This window comes from Primulina huaijiensis, chromosome 18, assembly GCF_012295235.1.
Source record: "Primulina huaijiensis isolate GDHJ02 chromosome 18, ASM1229523v2, whole genome shotgun sequence".
In the NCBI taxonomy this organism is placed as follows: domain Eukaryota; kingdom Viridiplantae; phylum Streptophyta; class Magnoliopsida; order Lamiales; family Gesneriaceae; genus Primulina; species Primulina huaijiensis.
This window is the reverse complement of record NC_133323.1, coordinates 818,330-845,792: the sequence shown is the minus strand read 5'-3', so window position 1 is coordinate 845,792 and position 27,463 is coordinate 818,330. Positions and strand designations below refer to the sequence as shown.

General features: G+C 36.5%; 3 protein-coding genes and 1 pseudogene across 3 annotated transcripts; 2 read left to right on the top strand and 2 right to left on the bottom strand.

Moving 5' to 3' along the window:
- Nucleotides 1–575: 575 nt before the first annotated feature.
- LOC140965050 (uncharacterized) lies at nt 576–2,035 on the top strand. Its single transcript, XM_073425093.1, has 2 exons — nt 576–1,132; nt 1,717–2,035. The coding sequence occupies exons 1-2, from the start codon at nt 653–655 to the stop codon at nt 1,807–1,809; spliced, it is 573 nt and encodes a 190-aa protein (XP_073281194.1). The 5' UTR covers nt 576–652; the 3' UTR covers nt 1,810–2,035.
- A 687-nt stretch (nt 2,036–2,722) lies between these two features.
- On the bottom strand, nt 2,723–5,217 carry LOC140965096 (probable indole-3-acetic acid-amido synthetase GH3.1). The gene is made up of 3 exons (XM_073425154.1): nt 4,854–5,217; nt 4,334–4,435; nt 2,723–4,202 (listed from the first exon to the last, which is right to left on the bottom strand). The coding sequence occupies exons 1-3, from the start codon at nt 5,174–5,176 to the stop codon at nt 2,822–2,824; spliced, it is 1,806 nt and encodes a 601-aa protein (XP_073281255.1). The 5' UTR covers nt 5,177–5,217; the 3' UTR covers nt 2,723–2,821.
- A 4,974-nt stretch (nt 5,218–10,191) lies between these two features.
- Nucleotides 10,192–11,890, bottom strand: LOC140964087 (probable cinnamyl alcohol dehydrogenase; annotated as a pseudogene).
- Nucleotides 11,891–18,399: 6,509 nt separating this feature from the next.
- LOC140964296 (probable cadmium/zinc-transporting ATPase HMA1, chloroplastic) lies at nt 18,400–26,851 on the top strand. The gene is made up of 12 exons (XM_073423944.1): nt 18,400–18,997; nt 19,103–19,438; nt 20,522–20,668; nt 23,122–23,317; nt 23,631–23,743; nt 24,043–24,281; nt 24,607–24,712; nt 24,973–25,137; nt 25,329–25,545; nt 25,922–26,109; nt 26,196–26,282; nt 26,485–26,851. Exons 1-12 carry the CDS (start codon nt 18,521–18,523, stop codon nt 26,662–26,664), a joined length of 2,451 nt encoding a protein of 816 aa, XP_073280045.1. The 5' UTR covers nt 18,400–18,520; the 3' UTR covers nt 26,665–26,851.
- Nucleotides 26,852–27,463: the final 612 nt, after the last annotated feature.

The window sequence follows — 27,463 nt, the reverse complement described above, 5'->3', positions numbered from 1 at the left end:
ATTTCGGGGATCAACTTCCCATCCCCGCCCCCATCCCCGTTTCAAAAATATTAATATGGCAAGACGATGACGGATTCGGAGATTTTCTCAAACCAAAACTTATTATTATCTATTATTATTAGAGATAATATTAATATTAATATCAATATCAATATTAATAATAATATTAAAAATTAATATTTAAAAAAATAATAATATTATTATATTATTATTAATAACAATACTATTATTTTATTATTAATATTATTTTCGGGACGGGTTCGGGGATTTCGGGGATGGGGATAATAATCTCATACCCGTCCCAAACTACATCGGGGATTTTTTTAAATCCTCGAACCCGAACCCAAACCCGAAAAAATCAGGGATCCCTATTCCCGTTTCGAATTTTCCCCGCAAAACCCCAAACCCGTGGAGAAAATTGCCATCCCTACTGCTTGTGCAACGTATCAATATATATATATATATCAAATTCGGTGGTTGTAGGAATGGGCAAGGAACACTTATAAAATATCGGATGATGTGGGGGAATCCCAACCTACTCACATAAAGTAGGGCCCAGTCAAGTTTACCGCATGTCCATTTTCCCTAACTTTTCACTATTTAATACTCTCTTTGAAAATATATCCCTGCGCAGAATCAATCCACCAAAACCATGCACCGGGAAACGGGATATCTACTCGCCTTCATCTGCGTAGCATTGGCTACTGCCGGAGCTCAGTCTCCGGTTTCTGCCCCAGTCGCGATCCCCGTTAGTCCCGCTGCTTCACCTGTTGTTGTCACACCCACTCCTCCGGCCTCCGCACCGGTTTTGACTCCTCCGGTTTCAGTTCCGGCGAGTTCTCCACCGATTGTTGCTCGGGTAAGCTCGCCTCCAGCTTTAGTGCCGGTCACCTTACCACCAACTCTCGCTCCAGTTCAGTCCCCACCAGTTCCCGCTCCAGAGGCTGGGACTCCTCCCGTACGACCACCCGCTCCCACGCCCCCGGCTAAGGCTCCAGCTCCTAGCAAAAAGAATGTCAAAAAGGCGCCTGCTCCTGCGCCCAAGCTGCTTGGCCCGCCAGCGCCACCAACGGGATCTACCCTACCAAGTGATTCCATTTCTCCTAGTCCGACGACAGCTGCTAACGATCAGGTACGCATCACCGAATCCTCTCAAAAAAGCTCCATTGATCCATTATCATATCCCAGACCCGGTACTATTGCATGATATCACCCTCTCATTTTCTGCTAACGCACGTTTAGCTTGAGATATCAAATTAATCTGAGGACAAAACACACATGTAATAAATGTCTCTGACCAAAGCGATTCGGGTTTCGTGGAATATCATATTCTGCATTTCGATGCTTACACACCCGCATTGCCGATTCAACAACCGCGAATCTTGCATGTTTAATTTTTCTTTTAATGTCTTTTATGAGCCTGCACTTGTTCCATTATTTGAACATGTAAATCTGTAGTACTGTCTTCACGAGCGTCTAGGTAACATATTTTTTGAGCTGACAACAATGAATTATGTATGTTATTTAATATTTATGATGATGGACACCTTGCATAGGTATAATAAACATGACAACTTGTCTATTGAAATTATAAATTCTTAAAAATTTTGCGGCTCAATATACGAGGATTAGGGTGACATTGTCCAATATTCGCGGGATAAGGTTTGGGTTAGTGATTTTTATTATTATTTTAAAAATCTTTTATGTACAATGCAGAATGGGGCAGAGAAATTGTTGACCATGCAGAAGTTGCTTGGAAGTTTGGCAATTGGCGGAGGGGCCTTGTTCGGTTTAATCTTCTTGTTATAAAGAATCATATGTCTTCTCGATCTTTTATTTTGTGTCCATTTTAACATTTTTTTGTTTGAGTTTGATATTGCATTTTGGATTTGGGGCTTAATTAATTTCATTTGGATCCGCCTCATTTGTCACTCTTTCTATTCTTTGGTACGTAGTGGCCAAAATTTGAGGGAACTCTTATGTTTTCTTTTCATCTCTTTGGTTCCATTTGTTTTTAATATTGTCTCATGCCTAATTTATTTTAATTATGGGGTGTGTGTGTATACACACACACACACACAGATATATATATATGTGTGTGAATTACCCACATATATATTAAAACTTGAAGTTTAATTAATTAATTTTGAAATTTTTATATTGATTCTATAAACAAAGTTTAATTTATTATTTTTATCATTAAATAGCAATAATTAAAAAGTGATTATTGGAGCGAAGCAAAATCATTAAATTGCTTCTATTTATTTTCATTTCTAACAACAAATTAAGTTCATTCCATTTATTTCCTACTTATCAGTCACCAGAGACATAAATCATGCTTATAGTATTATATATACATAAATATATAATTTATTATAGAAAACCTTACATATTTGATGGCAACTAATAATGCAAAAGCACTTTAACAAAATAGCAAAAATATTTAATCACAACCTTAATTTTTACATAAATTCTTCAGTTTTTTTCATGGAAATTAAAAAAGAACAAATCAGACTCCACCCATCGATCACATTTCGCTTTCTCCAACTTACACAGCTTGCCTCCAAACATATATATACTACGTACATGGACTATATATATCACAATATACGTACGTACATATTATTTGAACCTATACGCACACAAACAAGGCCAATCGAATCATAGAACATTCGGAAAGAAAACACAAGAGAAGCACATTTTCCAAATTAAAGCTTATATAACAATCAACATCTCACAAAGAAATCACATTATACAGATTCTTGGTAGCTTAGAAGATCAAGTCCTTATGCTACTTTTACTCCAAATATATTGCATGCGTTCAAATTCGTCGTTCTGGCGTCCATTTCGGGGCAGATGGGCTGAAATGTTTTGACAAAACTCGAGCATTGAGTAGTTCAACGATAGGCGTGAAACTTACACATCTTGGGGCTTTGTACTGATTGATTGATGCGCCTCTCGATATTGCATAATCCATGAGCTCCTCAAATGTTCCCTTTTTCACAATACGGATTTCGAGTGGTCCAACTGAGTTATCTGCGACTCGACATTGTCTATAAACTGAATTCATAGTTTCTTCCATGGTGAGACAGCATTTGGCCAAAACATCATCAGTTGGGCCATTAGCTGGATCTTTTACAAGTAATTCCCAATATATCACATAATGTCCTGGAATGGTTTTCGTGTCAGCGTAGCTAGTGTACTCCACCACACTTGTCCTAAACTCTCTCAGCACAGTTGAAGCATGTTCAACGGCCTTTTGAAGCTCAGATTCATCGGTCTTGTCCGAGTCAATGCTCAGCAAGACATTCTTCCGCCTGATGAACTTGAATTGTGGTGCGGAGTTGTGAAATCCAGTGACTCGCAGGATATCGCCTACTCGGTAGCGGGACAATCCCGAGTAGGTTGTCACAACGAGTTCGTACTCCTTACCAACTTCTAAATCGGCCAAATCCACCAATCGGGGTGGTGAGTCCCGAGAAAGCTTCACCGGGGCTGATAGGCCGTGAGGTATAAACTCGAAATATCCCATATTAGGCATGATGGTGTATGAGACTTGCGAGGGTTTCGTCATGGGCTTCAAATTAAGCCCGAAATAGCACTCCGATGAAGCGTACATGGTACAAGCTTGTGGTAGGCCTCCGCTGTAAAAATCAAGAAGTGGGATATATTGAGCCATGGCGCCTGTAACAATTACATCAAGATATTTAGTATTAGGCCAGATTCTCGGAATTATACTCTCCCAATTCTCATCCTCGCACTCTTTTGCAATAAATTCAGCCAGATTAGGGTTAGGTTCATTTAGAATCGTAGCCATCTTTTCTTGAATACAAGTATCAGTAATTCTAGGGTTTAAAGTGCCGGTGGAAATATCATGCGCGAGTTGTCTCCAGTTTAGTTGGAGAAATCGAATGGCCCGGAGAAGTCCCGAAGCAAAAACAGCTCCAACCCGCAGAACTTCCTCACGCATCAGAAGGCCACAAAGCATCTGAGTGTACATGCTTTGAAAAGAATCTACGCAGAGAATAGCTTCATCTGGACTTGTGTAGACATTATAAGGATCGTAGGGTCGGGTCTTAAATTGTTCGCTCCGGTAGTAGCTGGTGAGAACCGGGCGCGCGACCAACCCGCCTGGAGTTTTAGATTCTGCCTTCACAAACAGAAAGTACAATCCTTTTCCACAGTCCAGTCCTGAAACGTATCTGCTTACAGTTTAAGAGAGTAATTAGTATATAGTTAAAAAATTTGGTTTCATAATCTATACGTTGAGATATTTCATTTATTAAAAACCAGTAAATTAATGGGGGAAACCAAAGATTGTGAATACTCTTACAGGTTCATTACGGGCATGAGAAGGTTGTACAACAACTGGCGGCGGTTCATCTCTTCACTGATTGTTGGCATGAGTTTCCTTTCACCCGCAGATGTTCCAGAACTGCAAATTCAGTCAATATAAAGTGGATCAGTTGGATTACGACGTCGAGTCACATATTCTGTGTGTGTGCTGTGTGCATGCATGATAATTGAAAAAAAAAGGTGAAAAGAAATCCAAGAAACACTGGAGAGAAGTTATTTATCTTCAGACATTCAAATTAAATGTAATTATATTAAAACAAAAAAAATTAAAACAGCAAATCCACGATTCTAGTCATTTAACTTCCAGCCACTGTATTTGGTTGTATATCCAAAAATTCAGTCGAGAAGATATTGCACCTGTTCCTGGATCTGTCTTGTCTTTTTTTTTAAAAAAAAAAAAAGGGAGTCTATCCGCGGTTTTTCCCAGCCTTGATATAAAAAAACATGAATCAAATATGTATAGTACAACGATTGCTCGTTTTTCTTTTGAAGGTTACCTAGTAAGGAATTCAGAAATGGGTTGAGAGCAAAGGATGGGCGAAAAATCCCCGTTCGCGATTCGTTGAATCTCAGGTTGTAGATCCTCGTAGGTGACAACAGGGATCCGTGACTTAAAAGAATCCCGGTCGGTGGCACCATTGAGATTGAACCTTTGCAGATACTCAGTTTCAGTATTCTGGCCTAATATTTCGGCCAACACCTTCTCTTGTACGGAATCTGTGTTTTTTGTCATATCTTCAATAAATTGAAGAGCCTTTGCAAATTTCTCGTTCGGCTCCGGACAGTTCACAGCCGATCGTGGAGAAGAATCGACGGCCATTATGCGAAAACTATCAAGATCGAAATCAAATCGAATGTTAAGAATTTGTGTTGGTGGTGCGAGTTCTAACAAGGAGTCCGTTGTTGTTTATATAGCAAAACAACTTTGAAATTTTCCACTAGCGGCTACGTCACATTCCTAGGTTTACATTTCATGCATACTAAATTTTCCCATATTGTCTACTTCGTGTATTGCACATTAAATTAAACAACTGAAAAATAGAGCACAATCCTCGGACGTTTATTTCAAGTATTAATTGCTTAAATTAAATACCATATCTCATAATTTAAGTACAATGAATACACGTATTTATTGAAAGTACATGTCATGGAAAAGAAATTTAAATGTATCAAATGCTTATCAAACACAATATACTAAATGAATATACCATTTATATTGTACGATCTTTTATATTACAATAATCAATATTCAATTCGATTTGTTATAATTGGATTTCGAACTCGACACTCATCGTAAATTTTAGACATTATTTTTATATGGACTACAAGTTATCAGCTAATAGAGTTCAATATATATAAAATTGACATTTATTATTTCGTCTATCTTATTACAAAAATTATATTTTTGATCATATGATATTGAATCGAAGTAATATTACCCCGTAGATTATAAACGTGGACGACAGCCGGGTATGTATATCCTTTTTCATCTTGTACTTGGAACGACCTATGTAAAACATATCCGCCGGACCGACAAAATGTTCAATCTAAAGGTGACACGTGGGACCTTGTGACGTCACCCTTTCGAGTGCAGAAAAGCATAATTACATTTTTTAATCATCGATTAATTAGCGCTAAATAAATTACTAATCGAGTAGGGATCCCTAATGTTGTCATTTACGTTATATTTTCTAATCTCTGTCGGATGGCTTTTACGTCAACAGACGACTAAGGGCCGATTCCATTAACGATTTATCTTTGTTTTTATCATCCAATAATAAACTAATGTACCGTCAGATTATGTTGAGGTTATAATTAAATTAAATAAAGTTAACCAGCAATTTGAGATAGCAAACATATACATAAAGTTTAAAATTTCAATATATAAAACCAAAACAAATTCTCGTGTAATATTAAACTGAAACGATAGAAGCAGAGCGAGAGAATTTATATTTTCGTCATGTTATCGGTCAATTGATCGTCTTGATTCACTAATTTACATTTTTTTCCGACAATCATTGTCGTCATTTTAGTATTTTCCGATATCATATTAACATTCTAATAAAAAAATGATTAAAATAAAAAAGTAAAAATTAGTGGACTAAGATCGTAAATTGAAAAAAATAAACAAACCAAATTTTGTTTTTTGAATATACAAAAATAATTATTTACATATATAAANTCTTCGGCAACAAAAAATGTTGCTTGGTTTGATATATTTAAATGCCCATCACATGCTTGGAAGGAATCCTTTGTCTCTGGGCGAATGATTGAGCCATTATTTCAACCCTACTTGAGTAGAATCAATTGAAAACCCAATCGACACAAATGATTGAACCGTTAAATTTTAATCTATATGCATTTTATTATAATACGCTACACTGTTTTAATATGTTATATGCATTAGGCATGTTGATGACTAAATTGTATATAATTAATGCTTTTTAAATATTAAATAAACACAAAAACTTTTATTTGACCTCCCCACAGTTCGATTTCATGAGACATGAGATCTTCGATCTAACCATCTCATGAAATTTTTTTACTTTTAATATCAAAAATATTACTTTTCAATCTAGATATAAGCATGATCGACCGACCCATTTCATAGATATAAATATGTAAAACCGTTTCAAAAGAAACATACTCTTAAAATGAATATAATGATAATAAACTATGTAAGATCAAAATGCAAATAATTTAAAAAATTACCGCTGGACGCAATATTAGATTAGATTGTATTGTTTAAAATTTATATTATTGGTAGCGAGGTCTTTATATTATTGCAATAATTTAAAACTTTGTCATGGAGAAAACTTAAAATCTATGAGCCAAATTTGACCATAATTCTCATATTGACCATACTACTTATATATAGGGCTAGGTTTTTCATTTTCCGGATATTTATACATGTTTAATAATAAAATCAATTATCACTACTAAAAAAAAGGCAAAAGACAACGGTTAAAAACCGTTGTCGTAGGTCAAATAAAACCGTAATTAGAAGTCCTGTGGTTAAAGGGTGTGCTCAAAGACAACGGTGAAAAACCGTTGTCGTAGACGTCTAAAGACGACGGTGAAAAACCGTTGTCGTAGATATATAAAACATTTGTTAAAGTTCCTGTGGTTAAAGCATTCGCTAAAAGACAACGGTTTTTGAGTGATGTGATAGTTACAATTCGTGACGGACATCATCGTTAACAGTCGCTAACATTAGTGACGGTCGTAATTTAAACGGTCGCTAAACAGCGATGGTTTAATACAACGTCGCTACATTTAGCGACGGTGTCTTGTAAACTTTGTCTCTAATTTTAGCGACGGTTTTGTATGCTTTCCGTCGCTAATTTATTCAGTAAAATAAAAAAAAAATCACTTTTAATATTTTAATAAATATACAAAAAAACTCATAATCTAATATGCAAATTATATTCTTGATTTACCGTCGAAAATACTATATTCTTTATTTTAAAATTTTATTAAAGAAAATCGAACTAAAATTGTGTAAGGGAGAAAAATTTTAAGTGTTGTGAGGTGGCATGGTAGAAAATGGACCGAGGGTTGGGATATTTATAGACAGTTTGAGACAGTTTTGACTTTAACCGTCGCAAATAGCGACGGTTATTTTTCTAACTGTCGTCGATTTAAAATTAGCGACGCTTTTACATGAACTGTCGCTATATTTAGCAACGGTTATGAAGAACCGTCGCTAAATATAGCGACGGTTAAGTATAAACCGTCGCTAATTATAGATCAGCGACGACATTATCAAAACTGTCGCTAAAATTAAACCGTCGCTAAATATAGCGACAGTTCTTGTAAAACCGTCGCTATATTTACATCGGTGACGGTTTTACTTAAAACCGTCGCTAGATTTTGCGACGGTTATACTTTAACTGTCGCAAGATTTAAATTAGTGACGGTATAGTATAACCGTCGCTAATTTTAGCGACAGATTTAACTTAAACGGTCACAAAATGTAATATTGACAACAAATTTATAGAAAAACCAGTTGAAAGACAATGGTACCGTTGTCGTAGCTTGAAGAAAAACGCTAATAGACAACAGTTTAAAAACCGTTGTCGTAGCAAAAAAAAAAACGCTCATAGACAACGATTTTAAAAATCGTTGTCGTAGCCCAAAAAAAACCCATCATAGACAACGGTTTTTAAAACCGTTGTCGTAGATATATCAAAGACAACAGTTTTAAATTTCTTTGAGCAGATTTTTTTTGGCTACGACAACGGTTTTTGTTAAAATCGTTGTTAAAAGTAAAAAGACAACGGTTTTAATAAAAACCGTTGTCTTTGATGTGTTGTTAAAACTGATTTTTCTTGTAGTGTATGTTAGTTTGATATTAAAATTGTTGTAGGGAACTAAATATATGCACCCTAATGTTACCTGCTCCATATTATTTTTATGTCTATGTGTGTGAGTAATACAAACCATTATATTTTATATAATTCACGCGTCAATCATTTAAATTTGACCTTAATGATAACGTTTCCTTTTTCGATGTTGTCACATGACGGGCAAAAAAAGTAGTAGTAGGAATTGAAAGAAATATTTTATAAGAAAATGTTTTTTGTACACTTTCTAATCTATGATTTGATTGCTTTTATTTTTCATATACGCATATAAAAGACATATATGATATGGTCAATGTTACTCACACTTCACTTTATATATAAAATATATATGTAAAGTTTTTTGTAAAAAATATTCTTCTAAAGTACGTTGTCACTCCTGGGCGTATTTTGTCATTAAAATTTTGAAACAAATTGGAAGAATCAAACACTTCTATATTTTTCGTTATATAAACTGAAATTAATTTTTAACTAGCTAATTCCCAAAGATAAGCTATATTAATTGCACCGTGGAGTTCAGCTCGAATTGAAGCTTATATTTGAGCCCAGTTCATTTGTTCGAGCTTAGTTATCAAGCAGTATTGCATAAAAGGTCGAATATCAATTAATTATATTTATATTTATAAAATATTGATGAACGGATGTGAAAGTTTGGGAGCGGATCACAAAATTAAATCATATGTGAGCGCTTGAATAATAATCATATGTTCGATTTTTCTTACGAACACTTTTTTGTACGAGTCTGTACTAGAAAACTCAGCAAAATTTACTTAGATAGCTTGTTTTGTAGGGTAATGTGTTAGTTCGCTGGTTTATCCAATACACATTGAAAGGTCTTGATTGCAGGTTCGTAGAAAAAAAGTATGAATATGCTACACTTTCAAGCTTACCATGAATTTGACAATTAGCTGAAGAAGTTGGAACTGCTGCATCTTCTAAATTCATACGATGAGAGACAGGAAGCTCTGAAACGAGGAATAAAACCAAAAACTTGTCCATGTTTCTCTCCTCCTAGTCCTCCCCTTGGTACGTATACTTTTTTCTATTTTCGTAATGCAAAACCAAAAGGACAAAAGAGCTCCAAAAATCTCAATGTCTACGCCTTTAATTCATTTCGCATTTAATTTCATTGCCATTTTCCTCTCGATTCTCTGTTAAGCAAATGAACTAAAGGGATACAGGGTCACTTTTTAGTAACAATTACCTCTACTCTTCGTCCACTTTTGGAACAAGAAGGTCTACTCTAGTTATTACTTGTCACTGATAAAGATGGTAGATTATTCAGAAAATTTACTGCCTCATTTCAATGCATGTCTATAGTTTAGCAATAGCATGGTAGAGATAATAGAAGTGTATCAGAGTTCAAAAGATTTAAATGAATATATTTATGTAACTAGCTAGATCATAGATCTTGGACAAGCCAAAAGAATTGTTCTTTATGGAACAGGAAATGAAACTCAGAGATGCATTGTTACTCAAGATTGCTGCTGGCTACATCTAGCTAGCATGAACCTGTACCTCACATCGTTCTTTTTCATCCTCTCAATTGCTTCATTAACGTACTCCATCTTCACCACCTCTATCATAGTTGTTAAACCCTTTTCCACCCAGAAGTTCAGTAACTCCTCTGTCTCCATTATGCTTCCAAGAAAACTCCCCATTATCGCCTTTTTTCCTGCATATGGAACATGGAATTTGAATAGATAGATTGACTAATATATATCTTTAAGAAATAGGTTTACTATAAGAAACAAAGTTTCTAATGACAATGATATTGCATTAGAGATTTGAATTTCTTATGCATCGGGTCGATCTAGATAGCAAAAGGTGCAAGGGGATGGAGAATCACAACCATTAAGACCAGAAGATTTTAAAAATTTACATGCGATTTTTCTTAAATTACAAATTTCGCTCTAAAAATCATTCGCTCTCCACCATCTCTCAACTTCTTGGATCTTAAATTGCTTATACATACCTGTTATCTATTCGCTAGCAAAAAATTGAAGTCTCTGAGGGACTGACCCAACTATCAACAACTTCCCTTCTGGCTTCAGCAGCGAAAGGTACGATTCCGGGAGGTGAAAAGCAGGCACAATGTCAAGAATATAATCGAGGCTATTTGCTGCTCTCTTCAGTTCAGCCTCATTGATACTCAACAAGAAATCGTCAGCACGCAAATGCTTCCACCTTTTTCTTGTTCGAAGAGCGGTGACCATTCCCTTTGCATGCTATCATAACCCCTAAGTGACCAACTCCTCCCAAACCCAATGTCCCCCCTTTGAAAACCATTTCAGAACCCATAAACTGTTTCAAAGGACTATAAGCCGTACGTAACCCCTGCGCATAATAGCGGTGTCGCCTGTTCTGGTGCTAACTTTTGTGGGATTTTAACGGCAAACCTGTTTAACATGTATCTTCATCAAGTAATATATCTATATGTTGTCCTCATGCACACAAAAAAGAGAGAATTTTTTGAATCTCTTACGAATAGATATAAAAGAAGAGAATCCTCCGAATGTCGGAGTTTCTATCTTTGTAGATATCATTGTGTGCCCAGATTCTATGATTACAGTATCGCCCTAGATTAATGGAGTTGCATAAATTACATTCACCACACGATCCAATGATTCCTCCACCTCCTACAATGTCTCTCCTAATGTGAAGCCTTAACTTCTGACCCGAGTTCGACAACTTCTCCTACAAATTCATGGCTTAACGAAACAATATCATCCATAAATGTGTGTATATATACACAATAGCTAAAAATATACATGACGTGGTATTATTTTTATTTCACGTACCCTGGCACCAAAAGGTACTTGGTAGTGTTACAATTGTTGGTTCACCCTTTGATCTGATGAAGATCTGTGTGGTCTACTCCACGATATAACACCCTCATGAGCAGCATATAATCAGGCCCCGTTTCTTTTTTGTCAAAACAAGTAATCATGAGAAGCAAACTCAGGTGGGTCATGGGTGAGTTTCGATGGTTCACTAGTAATTTATTATGTTAGTTTTTTCTGGTGAACGAGAGATCATACCTGAGATGAAATGAGTAAGAAGAAAGACGACCAGATGAATCCATGGCAGCCCAAGCATTGACTTTTCTTCCCATTGCACCGGAAAACACTGGTGATGCTGCGGAATTATGGAAATAATAATATACTTAGTATTTGTCAATCATCTTACAATCAACAACGAAGTGAAAGAAAGATTTTCCCTTTCCTGTGGGCAGCTAATATTATTCTATAATAATATTAACTTAATATAGCAGTTGAAAGTGTTGGGGAATTACACCCCCGAAACGATGCCGACCACGATGATAATAGTACCCAAAAACTTGCGGAATAAAATAACCAACAAGAACACAAAGATTTACGTGGTTCACCCAATATAGGCTACGTCCACGGAGCACTGCAACTTTTATAACCGGAAGAAATATTACAACAAGTGTATACACCAATACACTCAATATTTCTCACACTCCCAACCCGAGTATACCGAGAAAATAATTTCTCTAACTCACACAAGAGAATTCCCGCACTCAAGAAAAAAATACACTCTTTTTTTCTATGCACTCTCTATTTATCAAAGCTAAAAAGCTTTTGATTTTGGGATACAATAACTGAAGGAATTGAGCTCTATTTATAACTAATTCCCTCGTTCAGTTTTAATAAAAATTCGATGTGGGATGAGTTTATATTATTATTTAATTTAATGTGGGCCCCACCCCATAATAATTCACCTAACAATTCTCCCACTTGAAGACTTGATTTCAATCATGTCTTCACACCATCATTGCAGCAGCTCATATATCTCCATTTATACCTGCAGTCCAACTGAAGTTGAACACAACTTCAGTTTGTCCATGGTTACCGTCTTCGTGAGCATATCGGCTGGATTTTTACTTCCAGGAATCTTCTCCAGCGTCAAGACTCCATCTTCCAGCACTGATCTGATGAAATGGTACCTAACCTGTATATGCTTTGTCCTAGCATGATAAACAGGATTTTTTGCTAAATGAATAGCACTCTGACTGTCACAGTATAATGTGCTATCTTCAAGCTTCTGACCCAATTCCTCCAGAAATGATTTCAACCATATCATCTCCTTGCTAGCTTCTGTAACTGCAACATACTCAGCCTCAGTAGTCGAAAGCGCAACAATCTTTTGCAGCTTAGACACCCAGCTTACAACTGTACCACCTAATGTGAACACATATCCAGTAGTACTTTTCCTGCCATCCAGGTCACCACCCATATCGGCATCGACAAAACCCTGTAAGCCAAATTTTGATCTCCTGAAGCATAAAGAACAACTAGCAGTACCTTTCAAATACCTGAGAATCCACTTAACTGCTTCCCAGTGTTGCTTTCCTGGATTACTCATAAACCTGCTCACAACTCCCACTGCGTGTGCTATGTCTGGTCTTGTGCACACCATTGCATACATGAGGCTTCCGACAGCAGAAGCATAAGGAACCTTATTCATATAAGCCTGCTCCTGCTCCGTCGATGGTGATTGTGCTTTGGTTAGTTTGAAATGACTAGCCAAAGGAGTACTCACAGATTTAGCTTCATCCATATTAAATCTGCTAACCACCTTTTTCACGTACTCTTCTTGAGATAACTTCAAGAATCCATTCACCCGGTCTCTGAAGATCCTCATTCCAAGGATTTGCTTTGCAGCACCCAAATCCTTCATGGCAAATTCCTTTGATAAATCTTTCTTGAGTTTATCAATTTCTTCCAGATAAGCTCCAGCTATCAGCATATCATCTACATATAGCAGTAGTATGATATAAGAACCGTCAAACTTTTTCACATAACAGCAGTGATCAGCTTGACACCTTAGGAATCCATTTTCACTCATGAATCCATCAAACTTCTTGTACCACTGTCTTGGAGCTTGTTTGAGACCGTACAAGCTCTTCTGAAGTTTGCATACCATTCTCTCTTTTCCCCGTACTTCAAAGCCCTGTGGCTGCTTCATATAAATTTCTTCATCTAGGTCACCGTGAAGAAACGCAGTCTTTACATCCAACTGCTCCAAATGTAAGTCTTCCTTCGCCACTAGTCCAAGTACAGTCCTGATAGTGGTTAATTTAACCACCGGAGAGAAAATCTCGGTATAATCAATTCCTTCCCGTTGTTGGAAGCCTTTTACAACAAGTCTTGCCTTGTACCGCTTGCTACCATCATGCTCTTCTTTTAACCGGTACACCCACTTGTTATGTAACGCCTTTTTGCCTTGCGGAAGTTCTGTCAACTCCCACGTCTGATTGGATGACAGTGAATCCATCTCATCTTCCATGGCCAACTCCCACTTGGTTGAATCATCATTTTGCATTGCCTCTTCATAAGTCTCCGGTTCACCTTTGTCTGTCAGCAAAATATAGTGAAGTGCAGGGGAGTATCTATCAGGTGGTCTAATGGTTCTCAAAGATCTCCTGAGTTCAATCACCGGAGTTTGTGGGTCATCATCTTGTGCAGTTTCTTCTTCATCTTCCTGGTTACTGGTTTTCGATTCATTCACAGGAATGTTTGTCAATGGCACTTCATCAGTCTTCTCGACTTCAGGACATTCATCTCCAGCTCCAATGTCTGACTTGTCCTTGTACAGAAGTTTCTCATTAAAGATTACATCCCTGCTCCGAATGATCTTCCGATTTTGGTCATCCCAGAAACGATAACCAAACTCATTATCTCCATAACCAATAAAGAAGCACTTCTTTGATTTCGGATCAAGTTTTGTTCTGCTTGCTGAATCAATATGAACATAGGATAGACATCCAAACACTTTCAAGAAAGAAAGGTTTACTTCTTTGCCGCTCCAAACCTCTTCGGGTATTTTGTAGTCCAGTGGTACCGAAGGTCCTCTGTTGATCAGATATGCTGCAGTGTTAACAGCATCAGCCCAGAATGATTTTGGCAATCCAGAATGCAATCTCATGCTCCTTGCGCGTTCATTCAAGGTCCTGTTCATCCTTTCAGCTACACCATTCTGTTGAGGTGTACCAGGAATGGTTTTCTCCATCTTGATCCCGTTCTGTGCACAATATTTCTTGAACTCATCATCTTCATATTCTCCACCATTGTCAGACCGTAAGCACTTCACCTTCAAGTTGGTCTCATTTTCCACCATGGCTTTCCACCTTTTAAAGGTCTCGTAAACATCAGATTTATTTTTCAGAAAATAAACCCAAACTTTTCTACTCGAATCGTCAATGAATGTGACATAGTATCTCGAGCCTCCAAGGGATGTCACAGGAGATGGTCCCCATACATCAGTATGAACCAGCTCCAACTTTGCTGCTTTCGGTTCTCTACCGCCTTTTGAAAAGCTCACCTTCTTCTGCTTTCCAAAGATACAGCTTTCACATAGTTGGTGTTCAACAGTCTTTAATTCTGGTAGCTTTCCTTTTGACACCAACATCTTCATTCCCTTCTCACTCATGTGTCCAAGTCTATAATGCCATAGACTTGAATTGGCTCCAGCATCCACAGCTGCTAATGTGTCTCTGCAACTGGAAGTCATATACAATGTTCCAGTTTTCTTTCCTCGAGCAACAATCATGGCTCCTTTGTTCACTTTCCAGGAACCATCACCGAAGGTCACATTGTGGCCTTCATCATCGAGCTGTCCCACCGAGATCAGATTGCGTGTCAAATTTGGTACATGTCTGACTTTGTTGATTTTCCAGACAGATCCATTTGACATCTTCATCCGTACATCACCCATACCAACAATTTCCAAGGGTTTTCCATCAGCCAGGAAAACTTTTCCGTAATCGCCAGCGATGTAATTATCAAATACATCGCGATCACCAGTGGTATGAAACGAAGCTCCCGAGTCCATAACCCAAGAATCAACAGGGCTTTCCATGGATAATAGCAGAGCATCATGTACTTCATCAGTGACAGCATTGGCATTATTTTTCATTGATCTGCAGTTCTTTTTCAGGTGACCAGTCTCACCACAGCTCCAGCACTTCATATTCTTTTCAGAGATGTTTTTGTCTTTTCCATTTCTTGACTTGGATCTACCGCGCCATCGGTTGGAACTCCTTTCACCACTCCTGCCTCTTCCTCTGTTATCAAGATTTAGAGCAGATCTCGATGATGTTGCTTCACCCGAGTCTTTCCTGCGAACTTCTTCAGCTAGTATTTGATCTCTAACATCATTGAGTTGTAGTTTTCCTTTTCCAACAGAGTTGCTAACCGCTGCCCGCATCGGTTCCCAAGTTTCTGGTAAAGACGCCAGAAGAATAAGTGCACGAATCTCATCATCAAATTTGATGTCCACCGATGTCAGCTGGGAGTCAATCGTGTTGTATTCATTTATGTGTTTTGCCACCGAAGCACCTTCTACCATCTTCAAGTTGAATAACTTCTTCATGAGATGTACTTTGTTGTTTGCTGATGGCTTCTCGTACATGTCTGACAGAATGGTCATCATCTCCTCCGTGGTTTTGGCCTCCCCCACGTTATGCGCAACGTTCTTTGTTAGGGTCAATCGTATGACACCTAAAACCTGTCGGTCAAGGAGCTCCCAATCATCATCCTCCATCTTTTCCGGTTTCTTTCCTGATAGAGGTTCATGGAGCTTCTTACTGTACAGATAATCTCTTATCTGTAACCGCCAGAACGAAAAATCTGTTCCATCGAACTTGTTGATTCCTGGTCCCGATCCATCATCTCCGGCCATCACTTCTCTAGCCTTAGCAAAAAATCTAAAAAATCTTTTCTGATGTGGAAGATCAGACAAAGCTGCAACCACAGAGCATACTCAGAATTCTTAAGAATTTTCACAACAAGGCTCTGATACCAGTTGTTGGGGAATTACACCCCCGAAACGATGCCGACCACGATGATAATAGTACCCAAAAACTTGCGGAATAAAATAACCAACAAGAACACAAAGATTTACGTGGTTCACCCAATATAGGCTACGTCCACGGAGCACTGCAACTTTTATAACCGGAAGAAATATTACAACAAGTGTATACACCAATACACTCAATATTTCTCACACTCCCAACCCGAGTATACCGAGAAAATAATTTCTCTAACTCACACAAGAGAATTCCCGCACTCAAGAAAAAAATACACTCTTTTTTTCTATGCACTCTCTATTTATCAAAGCTAAAAAGCTTTTGATTTTGGGATACAATAACTGAAGGAATTGAGCTCTATTTATAACTAATTCCCTTGTTCAGTTTTAATAAAAATTCGATGTGGGATGAGTTTATATTATTATTTAATTTAATGTGGGCCCCACCCCATAATAATTCACCTAACAGAAAGTACAATTGAGTGGTGATGCATGAACATAATAGATCTCCCAACCAATACGGAGAACATATTCAATCTATCTCGTGTCACACTATACTAAATTATGTTGTTGTTTTATTTGTTCTAGATTGAATTATCTCAAAATTTCTGGTTTTTTATTCTTCGTCCTTTATATAAACTTATATTAGTGCATCTCCTTTGTCATTCTGGGAAAACTTTTCTTATTTAGTCCATACTGTGCTTTTGATGCGTCGACATATGCCAAATACTCAAGACTTGCACGGATCCAGGAAGTAGAAGATATCGAAAGCTATTTGTGATTAGAATATATTTTATATCCCATCAAAAGAACTAACATAGCTAGTATTCACTCACATGTTCTTGGAAATCTAATTAATAGTTCTTTAATGAATTTATGTTTCAAAAATAAATTATATAACTTTTCCCAAGCCTGGGTGCATGGAAAATTTGAATTTGGGGTCGATTCCTCTTTGATTTTTAAGCATTTAATGGGGGTATATAGATGGATGGAAAACGCAAGAAGAATGCGATAGATTCGAAAAAGTTCATCAAATTTGAAGTCCAAGTATATTATTTAATTTTTGTTGTTTAACAAATGTTGGTAATAAGTATTTTTATTTATTCATAATAAATATTTATAAAAAAACTAAATTTATTTATTATCATACTTTATGAAAACATGTTAACAACATAATATATATTAGTGTATCGACGTACGCGTTGCATGCTTGTATAATATTTTTTAAAATTATTTTGATTTATATTTAAATGAGGATCAAAATATAATTATAAGAAATAGTTTGTCACTAAACTGTAATTTTGATATATGAATTAAAAAATAAATAGAAAAAAGAAAAGAAAAAAAAGACTATGTAAGAATTGAACCTACAACTTAATACTTACTAGTTACTCTGCAAACGCGATGCATGTGTGTACAGTCTTTTTTTATCATTATCGATGGACTAAAGTAAAATTTGACAAATTATGAAAGGACTAAATTGATATTTGAATTGTTGAAATAAAAAAAATAAAAATAAAAGTACGTGTTGAAATTTAAAGAAAAAACACAAAAAACAAAAGTGTAATATTAATATCATATAAGGACAAAGTTGAAAGAAAAAGTTGGTGTCTTTCCTAGATGGTTACTGTCATATCTTCAACTTTAATAAAATAGATAATACAAAAATTATATACGTTAGGCTACATGTGACTTACATTATAGTTTCAACACTTTATTACACTAAAAATTATTTACTCAAAATGTGTCCAACTTAATAATATAATATATAATAATATATATATTAATTTTATTTTTTAATTAAATTATGAATAGGGAAAACAATAATATGAGAAAATGTCGAAACATGGCAACATTTTGTCACCACCTACCAGCCACTATCTCCGTCCCCACCCGCGACTACTAGTTTACTAGCTCGCTTGCCCCAAAATCAATGGAGTGAAACCCTAGATTTTCACCTGCAATTCATGGAAATTCTCCGTCTCCCCACCGTATGTCAACTCCCATCCAACTGGAGAACCCAAAAATTCAAATCTGTAGTCCACCAAAATGTTCGCCACTACAGAAAACCCAGAACTCGGATCTGCCTCTGCAATATGTCGAATGCTCGTCTCATCAATTGCTCCACAGACCACAACCATCATACCCACCACCATCACCGTGACCACGAGCATGATGGCCATAATCATCATCATCACGGTCACAGTCATGGCCTTTGTGCTGGATGTGATGTTCCGCTGACAAAATCTCAGGAAATTTTCCTGAAGTTCGCCAAGTTTATTAAATGGGCTGATCTGGCTAATTTCTTAAGGGAGCATTTGGAACTCTGCTGCTGCTCAGCTGCTCTGTTTTTGGCAACTGCTGCGTGCCCCTACTTGCTCCCCAAGCCTGCTGTCAAGCCTTTTCAGCAAACCTTCACGTTCATTGCCTTCCCTCTTGTTGGGGTACTGCAGATTTCCGGAAAGAACTTTTCTTTTTCTGCTTCAGCGGAAACCAGTTTATCACCTTTCATATATGTGAATCTTTCCTTCTCTGATCCTTGTGTGCAGGTTTCGGCATCTTTTGATGCTCTGATGGATATCATGGCTGGGAAAATTAACATTCATGTTCTAATGGCTTTGGCTGCGTTTGCTTCAGTGTTTATGGGGAATGTTTTAGAAGGCGGAATGCTTTTAGCAATGTTCAATTTGTCTCACATTGCGGAAGAGTATTTTACTAGTAGGTCCAAAATTGATGTCAAGGAATTGAAAGAAAACCATCCTGAATTTGCTTTACTTTTGGACGTGAAGAATGGGGAGTTGCCCAGTTTTTCAGCCTCAACTTACACCGAGGTTCCTGTTAGTGATTTGGAGGTTGGGTCGTATTTATTGGTCAAAGCTGGTGAGGTCCGTCTTTGTCAATCATTATCATCACGTTTTCTATGCCAATTTTTTTGGTTGCGTTTACCTCTTTGCTCATGTTCCTTGATGCTTTTGAGAACAAGTTTGGGCTGACGAGTTTTAAATATTACCTTTCTTTAATTGCTATCTATTTGGTCTTGTCTTTCAGCTTAAGCAAATACTAAATTACCCTGGTTCATCAAAACTCATGTGTATGTGTTCAAATCATTACCATTGAGATGACCTTTTCAGACTTGTGATGATTGACTTTCTCTCGTTTATGGAGGATGGGTTTGCCATTGTAACTTCAAATTTAAAATCATGATTGGAACGCTGTTATATTGAATTGAGATATCTCTCGTTTGAAAAAAAAAAATCACTCTCTGATTAGATAATGCTTGATCTTACCACCTAATCACATTCCCGTGAAGTTTTTAGCAAATTATTTAGTTTATTTTCGAGCTTGTGGCCCACCTTTAATAGAACCTGGCTGTTTGAATTTGATTGCATCCCTTTCATTTTTTCTTTTTGAGGATATTTAAATGATTCTGCTATTCACATGATAATGCAGAATAATAATTGCAATATTTTGTGTCTTTCTTTTCTTTATCTTGTTTCAGTTTTATCTGATCCTTGAAAACAGTTGAGGAATAAAATTTTTCAGTAGTCTTTCAGGCTACCACAGACGGGAAATATATTTTGTATGCCGTGAATTATGGTGCGTCGGGGCTCAAACCTGAGACCTTTTGGCTGTTTTTCATCACCAATAATTCAATATGTTGGCCATTTTATGCAAGCACGTCAAATGCTGAACTGCAAAAACCTCTTATTAATACCTTCCTCTTGAATGATTTTATTTTATTGTCTGATGATGTCTCAATGTTTTTTAGGTGTCAATAGCTTCTCTCTATTATACATGATATGATTTCTTCTTGAAGGGGTTGTATATTATTTATCGGTTTTATTATATTTTTTTCATGCAAAATTACTGATCAGTGGAAACTTAGGGTGGTTTTCTTTCTTTTCCTATCAATGTCCGCACAAAAAATTATCTTCAATTGATATAATCGTAGTATTTGCTATGTTCAGTCAGTGCCTGTGGACTGTGAAGTTTTCCTTGGTAGATCAACCATTACAATCGAGCACTTGACTGGTGAAGTCAAACCCGTGGAAAAGAAAGTTGGAGACAGCATTCCTGGTGGTGCTCGGAACTTGGAAGGGATGATGATTGTGAAGGTATGCAGTTGATTTATTTAAGCATTGTCCTGTTTAATTGGATGGGTGGATCTTATCAAGTAACAGATTATTGAATATTCATCAATTGCAGTATATTTTTTATTTACATTTATGAGGTATAACCTATCTTGAAATGACACATAAGCACTAAGTTTTCTTTTAAAAAACTTTCCCAACATTTTTCCTGAAAACCTGTGAAGTAAATTTTCTTGTGACACGATTTGGTTGAACTTGTCAGTCATTACTTGAATTGCTTCTTTTTGGTGATATACAAATTGTGATATGGTGGAGTTTTGTAACATCCGTAATTTTCTTACAAATTGTGATATATACAAATTCGTAATTTTCTTAACAGCAAGAACAGCACCACGCCCGATATGGGCGTCGCCACGCCCTGGGATCTTTCCTGGACAGCAAGAGCAGCATTGCCCCGCACGATAACGGCATCACGATGCTCTAAAATCTGTCGGTTCTTTTTAAATGCAAAATTCTACACCAATTGTGTAAAAAATGAAACCTCAAATAAATAAGAATCAACCTCTAAGCTCACCATCCAAACATAACTTTAAACTATGACATAAAAAGTAAATCTCTCATCTAGCAAACATTAAACTCCAAACTGTTTTTGCTGAATAATAAATAGGCTCGGATAGGTGCCCTCCACCCCAAACCGCTCATCCTCGCCAGCAAGCACCACCTCATCCCTTTTCATATGCATTGATGAAATCTATTGAGTACAGGGGCTCAACAAGCAGTTCCGAAAATAATAAATTATATATACATAAAAAGGATACATGCATTAAACTTTTTTAGCATATGAAAATACATTTTTTCCTCAAAGTGTACTTTCGAAAATTGCACACCAAAGTTTTGACAGTCCCTTGACACCTCAAACTTCAAGCATAAGTCAAATTTTCCCTCAAAATTTCATCACTTAAAAGCTTTCACGGAATTTATGAAATGTAGCTCAGAAATTCCTTAGAGTCATCACTATGGTCATTTGGCGAAACATAAAATACCGTGTATCCAGGTTTGGCAGAGGCGCACTAACCCGAAGGCCGACGCCCATAATCATTCATTTTGGTAGAGACGCCTTACTCAAAATCCGAAACCCAAAACCCGTAATTGGTCAAGTTGGTAGAAATGCCCGACTCGAAAGCCGAAATCCAAAACCCTAAACAGTCATGACTTCGCCACATGACATAAATTCTTAAAATATTCTTTTCTTCAAAATTTTCTGCTTCACCAGAAATCATTTTGCTAAAATTTTACGGCATCGCTTCCTCAAAATTTCCCTTGCGTAGGCTCGCAAAGACGAGTTTATGGACCAAGCCACCGCACACAACACCTGTGCATGCAGGGCGGCGGCGGCTCGAGCCCCCTCACCAGCCTTCCTGCACGCCCCTCGCACCACGCCTCCCTCTTCGGCTCCTGGCACAGCCTACACATTCACACATGCACACATGCACTTGTAAATCTTCACACACACTTCTATATCTAAATCTGCACACACACATGTATATATACATGTACGGTTGTACACCTTCAACTTTAATCATAGATATCAAAACTTAGATTTTCCTTCCCACCATGATCATATATATTCAAAAACATCACAATCTCAAACATAATATGATTTCAACTATACGTCAAAAAGAATGGAATCGACTTGCTTTGTTTTTTTATTTAGAGATGATCTCGAGATGATGGACGATACCCCGAGCACGACAGAAACCCACTTGGATCTACAAATTTCTGCCTGCTTTTGAACCCTAGATCAAGCCCTCCCCTCTCTTTTTCTTTCTTGTGTTTTACGTGTTGTAGGGGTGGGAAGATTATGGTTTCCTTCTATTGTATTTCAGAAATGAAAGGCTGAAACTTAGTTTTAAAAGTGCTAAAACTATGGCTTGAAAGTGTGTTTTAATTTTGTAAATGAAGTGCTGAAACATTATAACTTAGAATGTGTTAATCAACTTGTGCTGGAAAATAAACCCATAGGATGATAGTAAAATCACATATTTTCTTTCTTTCAAACAAAAATGAAGAGGCTGATACTTCACTTAAAATTTCTTCATAAAATTATGAGATAGAACTTTTACCGTACCCGCCACCCGGGTATCTTCCTCCGGAAATCCTTCTTGAATCCATCTCATCTGAAAATAATGACTCCCTCAAAAATAAAGTTAAATCCTTAAAAAAATTTAGTTCACTAAGTATATTATATCTAGCAATTAAAAATAAATATCATGCGGTCTATGTGGACGCTTGGAATTTTCAGGCGTTGCAAGTTTAAAGTTTCTTAATACAATTATAACAGTTGCATCTGTGGTAATGATCTTTTTTAACTTGATGCATTTTAATGTTATGATCATCCTAGAAGTATAAACATGCCTCAGTGCATGGACTGTCTCTGTCCAGATTTTGCTTTTTTGAAGTTCTAACATTCAATTCAGGCAAAGAAGACTTGGAAAGAGTCAATGTTGAGTAGAATTGTGCAATTGACTGAAGAAGCTCAATTGAGTAAACCAAGGCTTCAAAGGTGGCTTGATAAATTTGGCGAGCGTTACAGCAAAGCTGTCATAATTTTATCCTTTGCTGTTGCATTCATGGGGCCATTTCTGTTTAAGTGGCCATTTTTCAGTACATCAGGTATGCTGTTGATTTTATTATGTCGATAAATTTTCCTTCTCTCGTTTTTGTGAAAGTATTTCGTTGGGTTCCATCTTGGTAGCAGAAGCATCCATCACTCCAATTCCTACTCTACTCGAACCCATTAGAAAAAAATATTGATGTTAGAAGTCAAATAACAAAAAGTTCAAAGTGAATGCGAATGCGAATTTATAACAAATAGCCCTTCATTTTCTTCTATTATGTGTGTGTGGATGCTATTGTGTTTGTGTACGAGTTATATGTGAATTTGTAGTTGTTATATCTACTTTAATCATTTGCTTTAGATCTATAGTTTGCAGAGGATCAGTTTATAGGGCATTGGGGCTTATGGTGGCTGGATCACCATGTGCATTGGCTGTTGCCCCTTTGGCATATGCCACAGCAATAAGTGCTTGTGCAAAAAAGGTATTTACCCGTCTTTATAATCTGTTTGCTAAGCTACTAATTTGATAGATGTTCATAACTCAGTATATTCACAAGTTTCATATTTTGTAGCTATTTAAAATCTTAGACATGAGACATGTCACAGTGGCATATCGTTCTTACTTGATTATCATATTCACTAATACTCCTCCCCGATAAAGCACACTTGATTTTGATCATATTCAAACAAAATTTTATGAATCTCTATTTGCATACATAAATGTGTACCATCATCTCTCACTCTCTTTATAGGCACATAAACAAATTCACCCTTAAAACAGGGCATTTTGCTTAAGGGGGGACATGTCCTAGATGCACTTGCTTCTTGCCAGACTATTGCATTTGACAAAACTGGCACATTAACAACTGGAGAATTCATGTGCAAAGCAATTGAACCAATACATGGACATTTTGGAGACAATGATAAACAAATAGCTTCGTGTTGTGTACCCAGCTGTGAGAAAGAAGCTCTTGCTGTTGCTGCTGCCTTGGAGAAGGGAACCACCCACCCTATTGGAAGGTTTTTTAATTTTGTAGAAACATCTTTCATGGCATAGCATTTTGGCCGAGTGTGCTTTATCTCAGTCTCTATTATGATATATGGCATTTGATGATTACTTTCCTAACAAGATATCGAACATAATTTTTGGACAAACAAAAATGAGATTGAAGGAGAAATGTTATATACAAGATATTGGGTCTTATATCATTCGTGGGTTAACATCTACAATCAAGAATATTTTATATGTTATTTTAAACTTTTGCGCTGACAGTTTGTACGCAAGCAAGGTGCCACCTGAACAACATTGTAAAGAAGGATAATCTTAGTTTTGTCATTGTTGCAGAGCTGTTGTGGATCATAGTGTTGGGAAAGATCTCCCTTCAGTTTCAATTAAAAGTTTTGAGAATCTACCTGGCAGAGGTCTATTTGCTACTATATCTACCACTGAGGTATTAATTGTAAATTGTTTGGAATTTTTATGAGACCACTCTCTAAAATATGAACTTGCACAGCACTTCTGTGGAATTATTTTGAAAATGTCATGAATTATTCAGCATCTTACTTTGACCCATAATCCCTATTTTTGTCATACTTATACTTTGTTGGTTAAAGATGGATGATGAGTTAAATATTATAGTAGGTGTCTAGATGCCCTTTATTATTGCCTGGTAACTGTGAATTAAGTCTTCAGTCGTTCTTTTCATTATAGCCAGGATTTGGAGGTGGTAAAACATTGAAAGCTTCAATTGGTTCTGTGGAGTACATCACTTCACTTTTTCAGTCGGATGGTGAATCGAATAAAGTTAAGGAGGCATTTGACACTTCTTCTCATGGAGGTGACTTTGTTCGGGCTGCACTTTCTGTCGATAAAAAGGTGACTTTTTTTTTTTTAATATTGACTGATTTTTTCAGGATAAAGAGCTTCTTGGAATCTATGATGATATTTTGTTTGACTCGTTATTTTTCCATTCTAATTTTGTGGATGATAGTATTGTTCCTTTTGAAACTCTTTCTTGTGTTTGACATTTTGACGAGGCTCCTAAATTCTTTTACTTCTATGTGAAGGTGACACTATTTCACTTTGAAGATAAACCTCGAGCAGATTCTTTGGATGTAATAAAGTCATTGCAAGATAAAGGAAATCTCCGTGTTATGATGCTAACTGGTGATCACGAGATGAGTGCTTCGCGAGTAGCCAATGCTGTGGGCATCAAAGAAGTTCACTGCAGCCTAAAGCCAGAGGACAAACTCTATCATGTGACAAGTATTCCCAGAGATACAGGTAGCAATATGTTTTATTTGCCCAACACAGTAAATGTCGATAAATTAATCTTTTATTTATATTTGGGTGTAATTTTTTGGTAGAACGTTCGCCTGAAACATATTCTTACTGTTTAGTGGCATAAATTGTTTTTCCGATTGGATTATAGTTGGAAGCAACAATGACCTCTCTTCTCCTATGTGGATACCCGTACAACGTAGTAATTGAAATGTTATCCTTGAACTATTGTACCATTTTCTTTTTGAAAAATGATTTGAGATGCTTCGTCAGCATCAGCTAAATGTTTTCTGCAATACGTAGTCAATCATCCCTTCAGCAGCACATATACAACTTAATTCCTGACTTGTGATAATCTGATCTTTCATTTTCACGACAGGTGGAGGTCTTATCATGGTAGGCGATGGAATTAATGATGCTCCGGCCTTGGCTGCTGCCACTGTTGGTATTGTTCTAGCAGAGCGTGCCAGTGCAACTGCTGTAGCTGTTGCTGATGTGCTGTTACTTCAGGACAATATTTCCGGGGTTCCATTTTGTGTCGCAAAATCTCGACAAACTAATTCCTTGGTATACATAATTTCCTCATCATTATCATACTTTTTACCTCTAATTTTCTTATAACAATTTGATAATATAACAAGTCTGGATCGCAGGTTAAGCAAAATGTTACTATTGCATTATCTAGCATTGCTGTAGCCTCCCTTACTTCCGTCTCGGGGTTTCTTCCTCTTTGGCTAACAGTAAGTTTTGGCATGGTATTTTAAAAGAAAAGCTGAGTTTTGCCTGCTAAATTTCCTTAATTCTTAAATTGTGTTTGTCAAAAATCTTGGTGTTCTGGATATCCCTTTATGCCGTTTGTCAAAAGTTAATGATATCGTTGAACTACAAAACAAACTTCACACATGAACGTGCTTTGTGTCAATCGGGTGAATATGCATGCAGGTGCTTCTGCATGAAGGGGGAACTCTTCTAGTTTGTTTGAATTCAGTTCGAGCTCTAAATTCTCCGTCGTGGTCCTGGAGGAACGATCTTCTCCGACTTTTTGACAAATTTAAATTGCTACTTTTATCCTCAAGGAATGGTGAAACTGGCAATGACACCATTCAGGCTGCTCCTTTGTAGTTATTAATTCAATGTGCAATTGTGAATAGACAAATAAATCCCCAGAATTCGTGTCCTCCCGTGAGCAATTAGATTATGTTTGGCAGGTTAATTTGAAATGTAATATATATTAGTTGTACTAGAAAATGCAGAAATTCAGAATATTTGTTTATGTAAGAAATCGATAATAAATTTCTGTTGGCATGAATTACTGGTATGACGTAACTCGAATGGAAAAATTGGAGTGCTGGCATATGTGTTGATAATTGTTTTCATAATCGGATCGATGATCGAATCAATTGATCTTGAAAAATAATCAATGAAATAACGGTCAGGACAGGAAAATTGTTATATCAAAAATATGTGGTGAGTTTAACTGATTATATTTTTAACACCATAAAATCAACTCGTTTATAATATGTAAGCTATATAATATGCGAAATATGTTATTAGAAGTCACTTTTTTACATAAAATAATTGTGTAACGGGCTAACCAGGGACATATATACTTTAGTTTTGGTTCTGGCGGCTAAAAATCTCTTTTTGTATTTGGGCATTTGGTTCGTGAGACTCAATCAATATATATAAATTATATTATATATGGATAGTAATATGATCTACAATTTTAGTCATCATTTGTAAAATTTTGAATGAAACAACGATCGATAATAATTTAATTTATTATTCATCGTGTCAGAGTACGAAGAGACATGAATGTTTTTTTATAATGTCATTATTTTTTCTGAAGGGAAAATTTGTTTGATATGGTTATTCCTTAAAATAACAGAACTTTTTGTCATGTCAAATATTAATTAATATC

Bases quoted from the DNA above. Each gene is read 5' to 3' on its own strand.
- LOC140965050 (XM_073425093.1), top strand. From the start codon at position 653: ATGCACCGGGAAACGGGATATCTACTCGCCTTCATCTGCGTAGCATTG. The intron at 1,133-1,716 runs GTACGCATCACC...TGTACAATGCAG, and splicing joins CGACAGCTGCTAACGATCAG to AATGGGGCAGAGAAATTGTT.
- LOC140965096 (XM_073425154.1), bottom strand. From the start codon at position 5,176: ATGGCCGTCGATTCTTCTCCACGATCGGCTGTGAACTGTCCGGAGCCG. The intron at 4,436-4,853 runs GTAACCTTCAAA...CTGAATTTGCAG, and splicing joins ATTTCTGAATTCCTTACTAG to TTCTGGAACATCTGCGGGTG. The intron at 4,203-4,333 runs GTAAGAGTATTC...AACTGTAAGCAG, and splicing joins CTCATGCCCGTAATGAACCT to ATACGTTTCAGGACTGGACT.
- LOC140964296 (XM_073423944.1), top strand. From the start codon at position 18,521: ATGGAAATTCTCCGTCTCCCCACCGTATGTCAACTCCCATCCAACTGG. The intron at 18,998-19,102 runs GTACTGCAGATT...CCTTGTGTGCAG, and splicing joins TTGCCTTCCCTCTTGTTGGG to GTTTCGGCATCTTTTGATGC. The intron at 24,282-24,606 runs GTTTTTTAATTT...TCATTGTTGCAG, and splicing joins ACCACCCACCCTATTGGAAG to AGCTGTTGTGGATCATAGTG.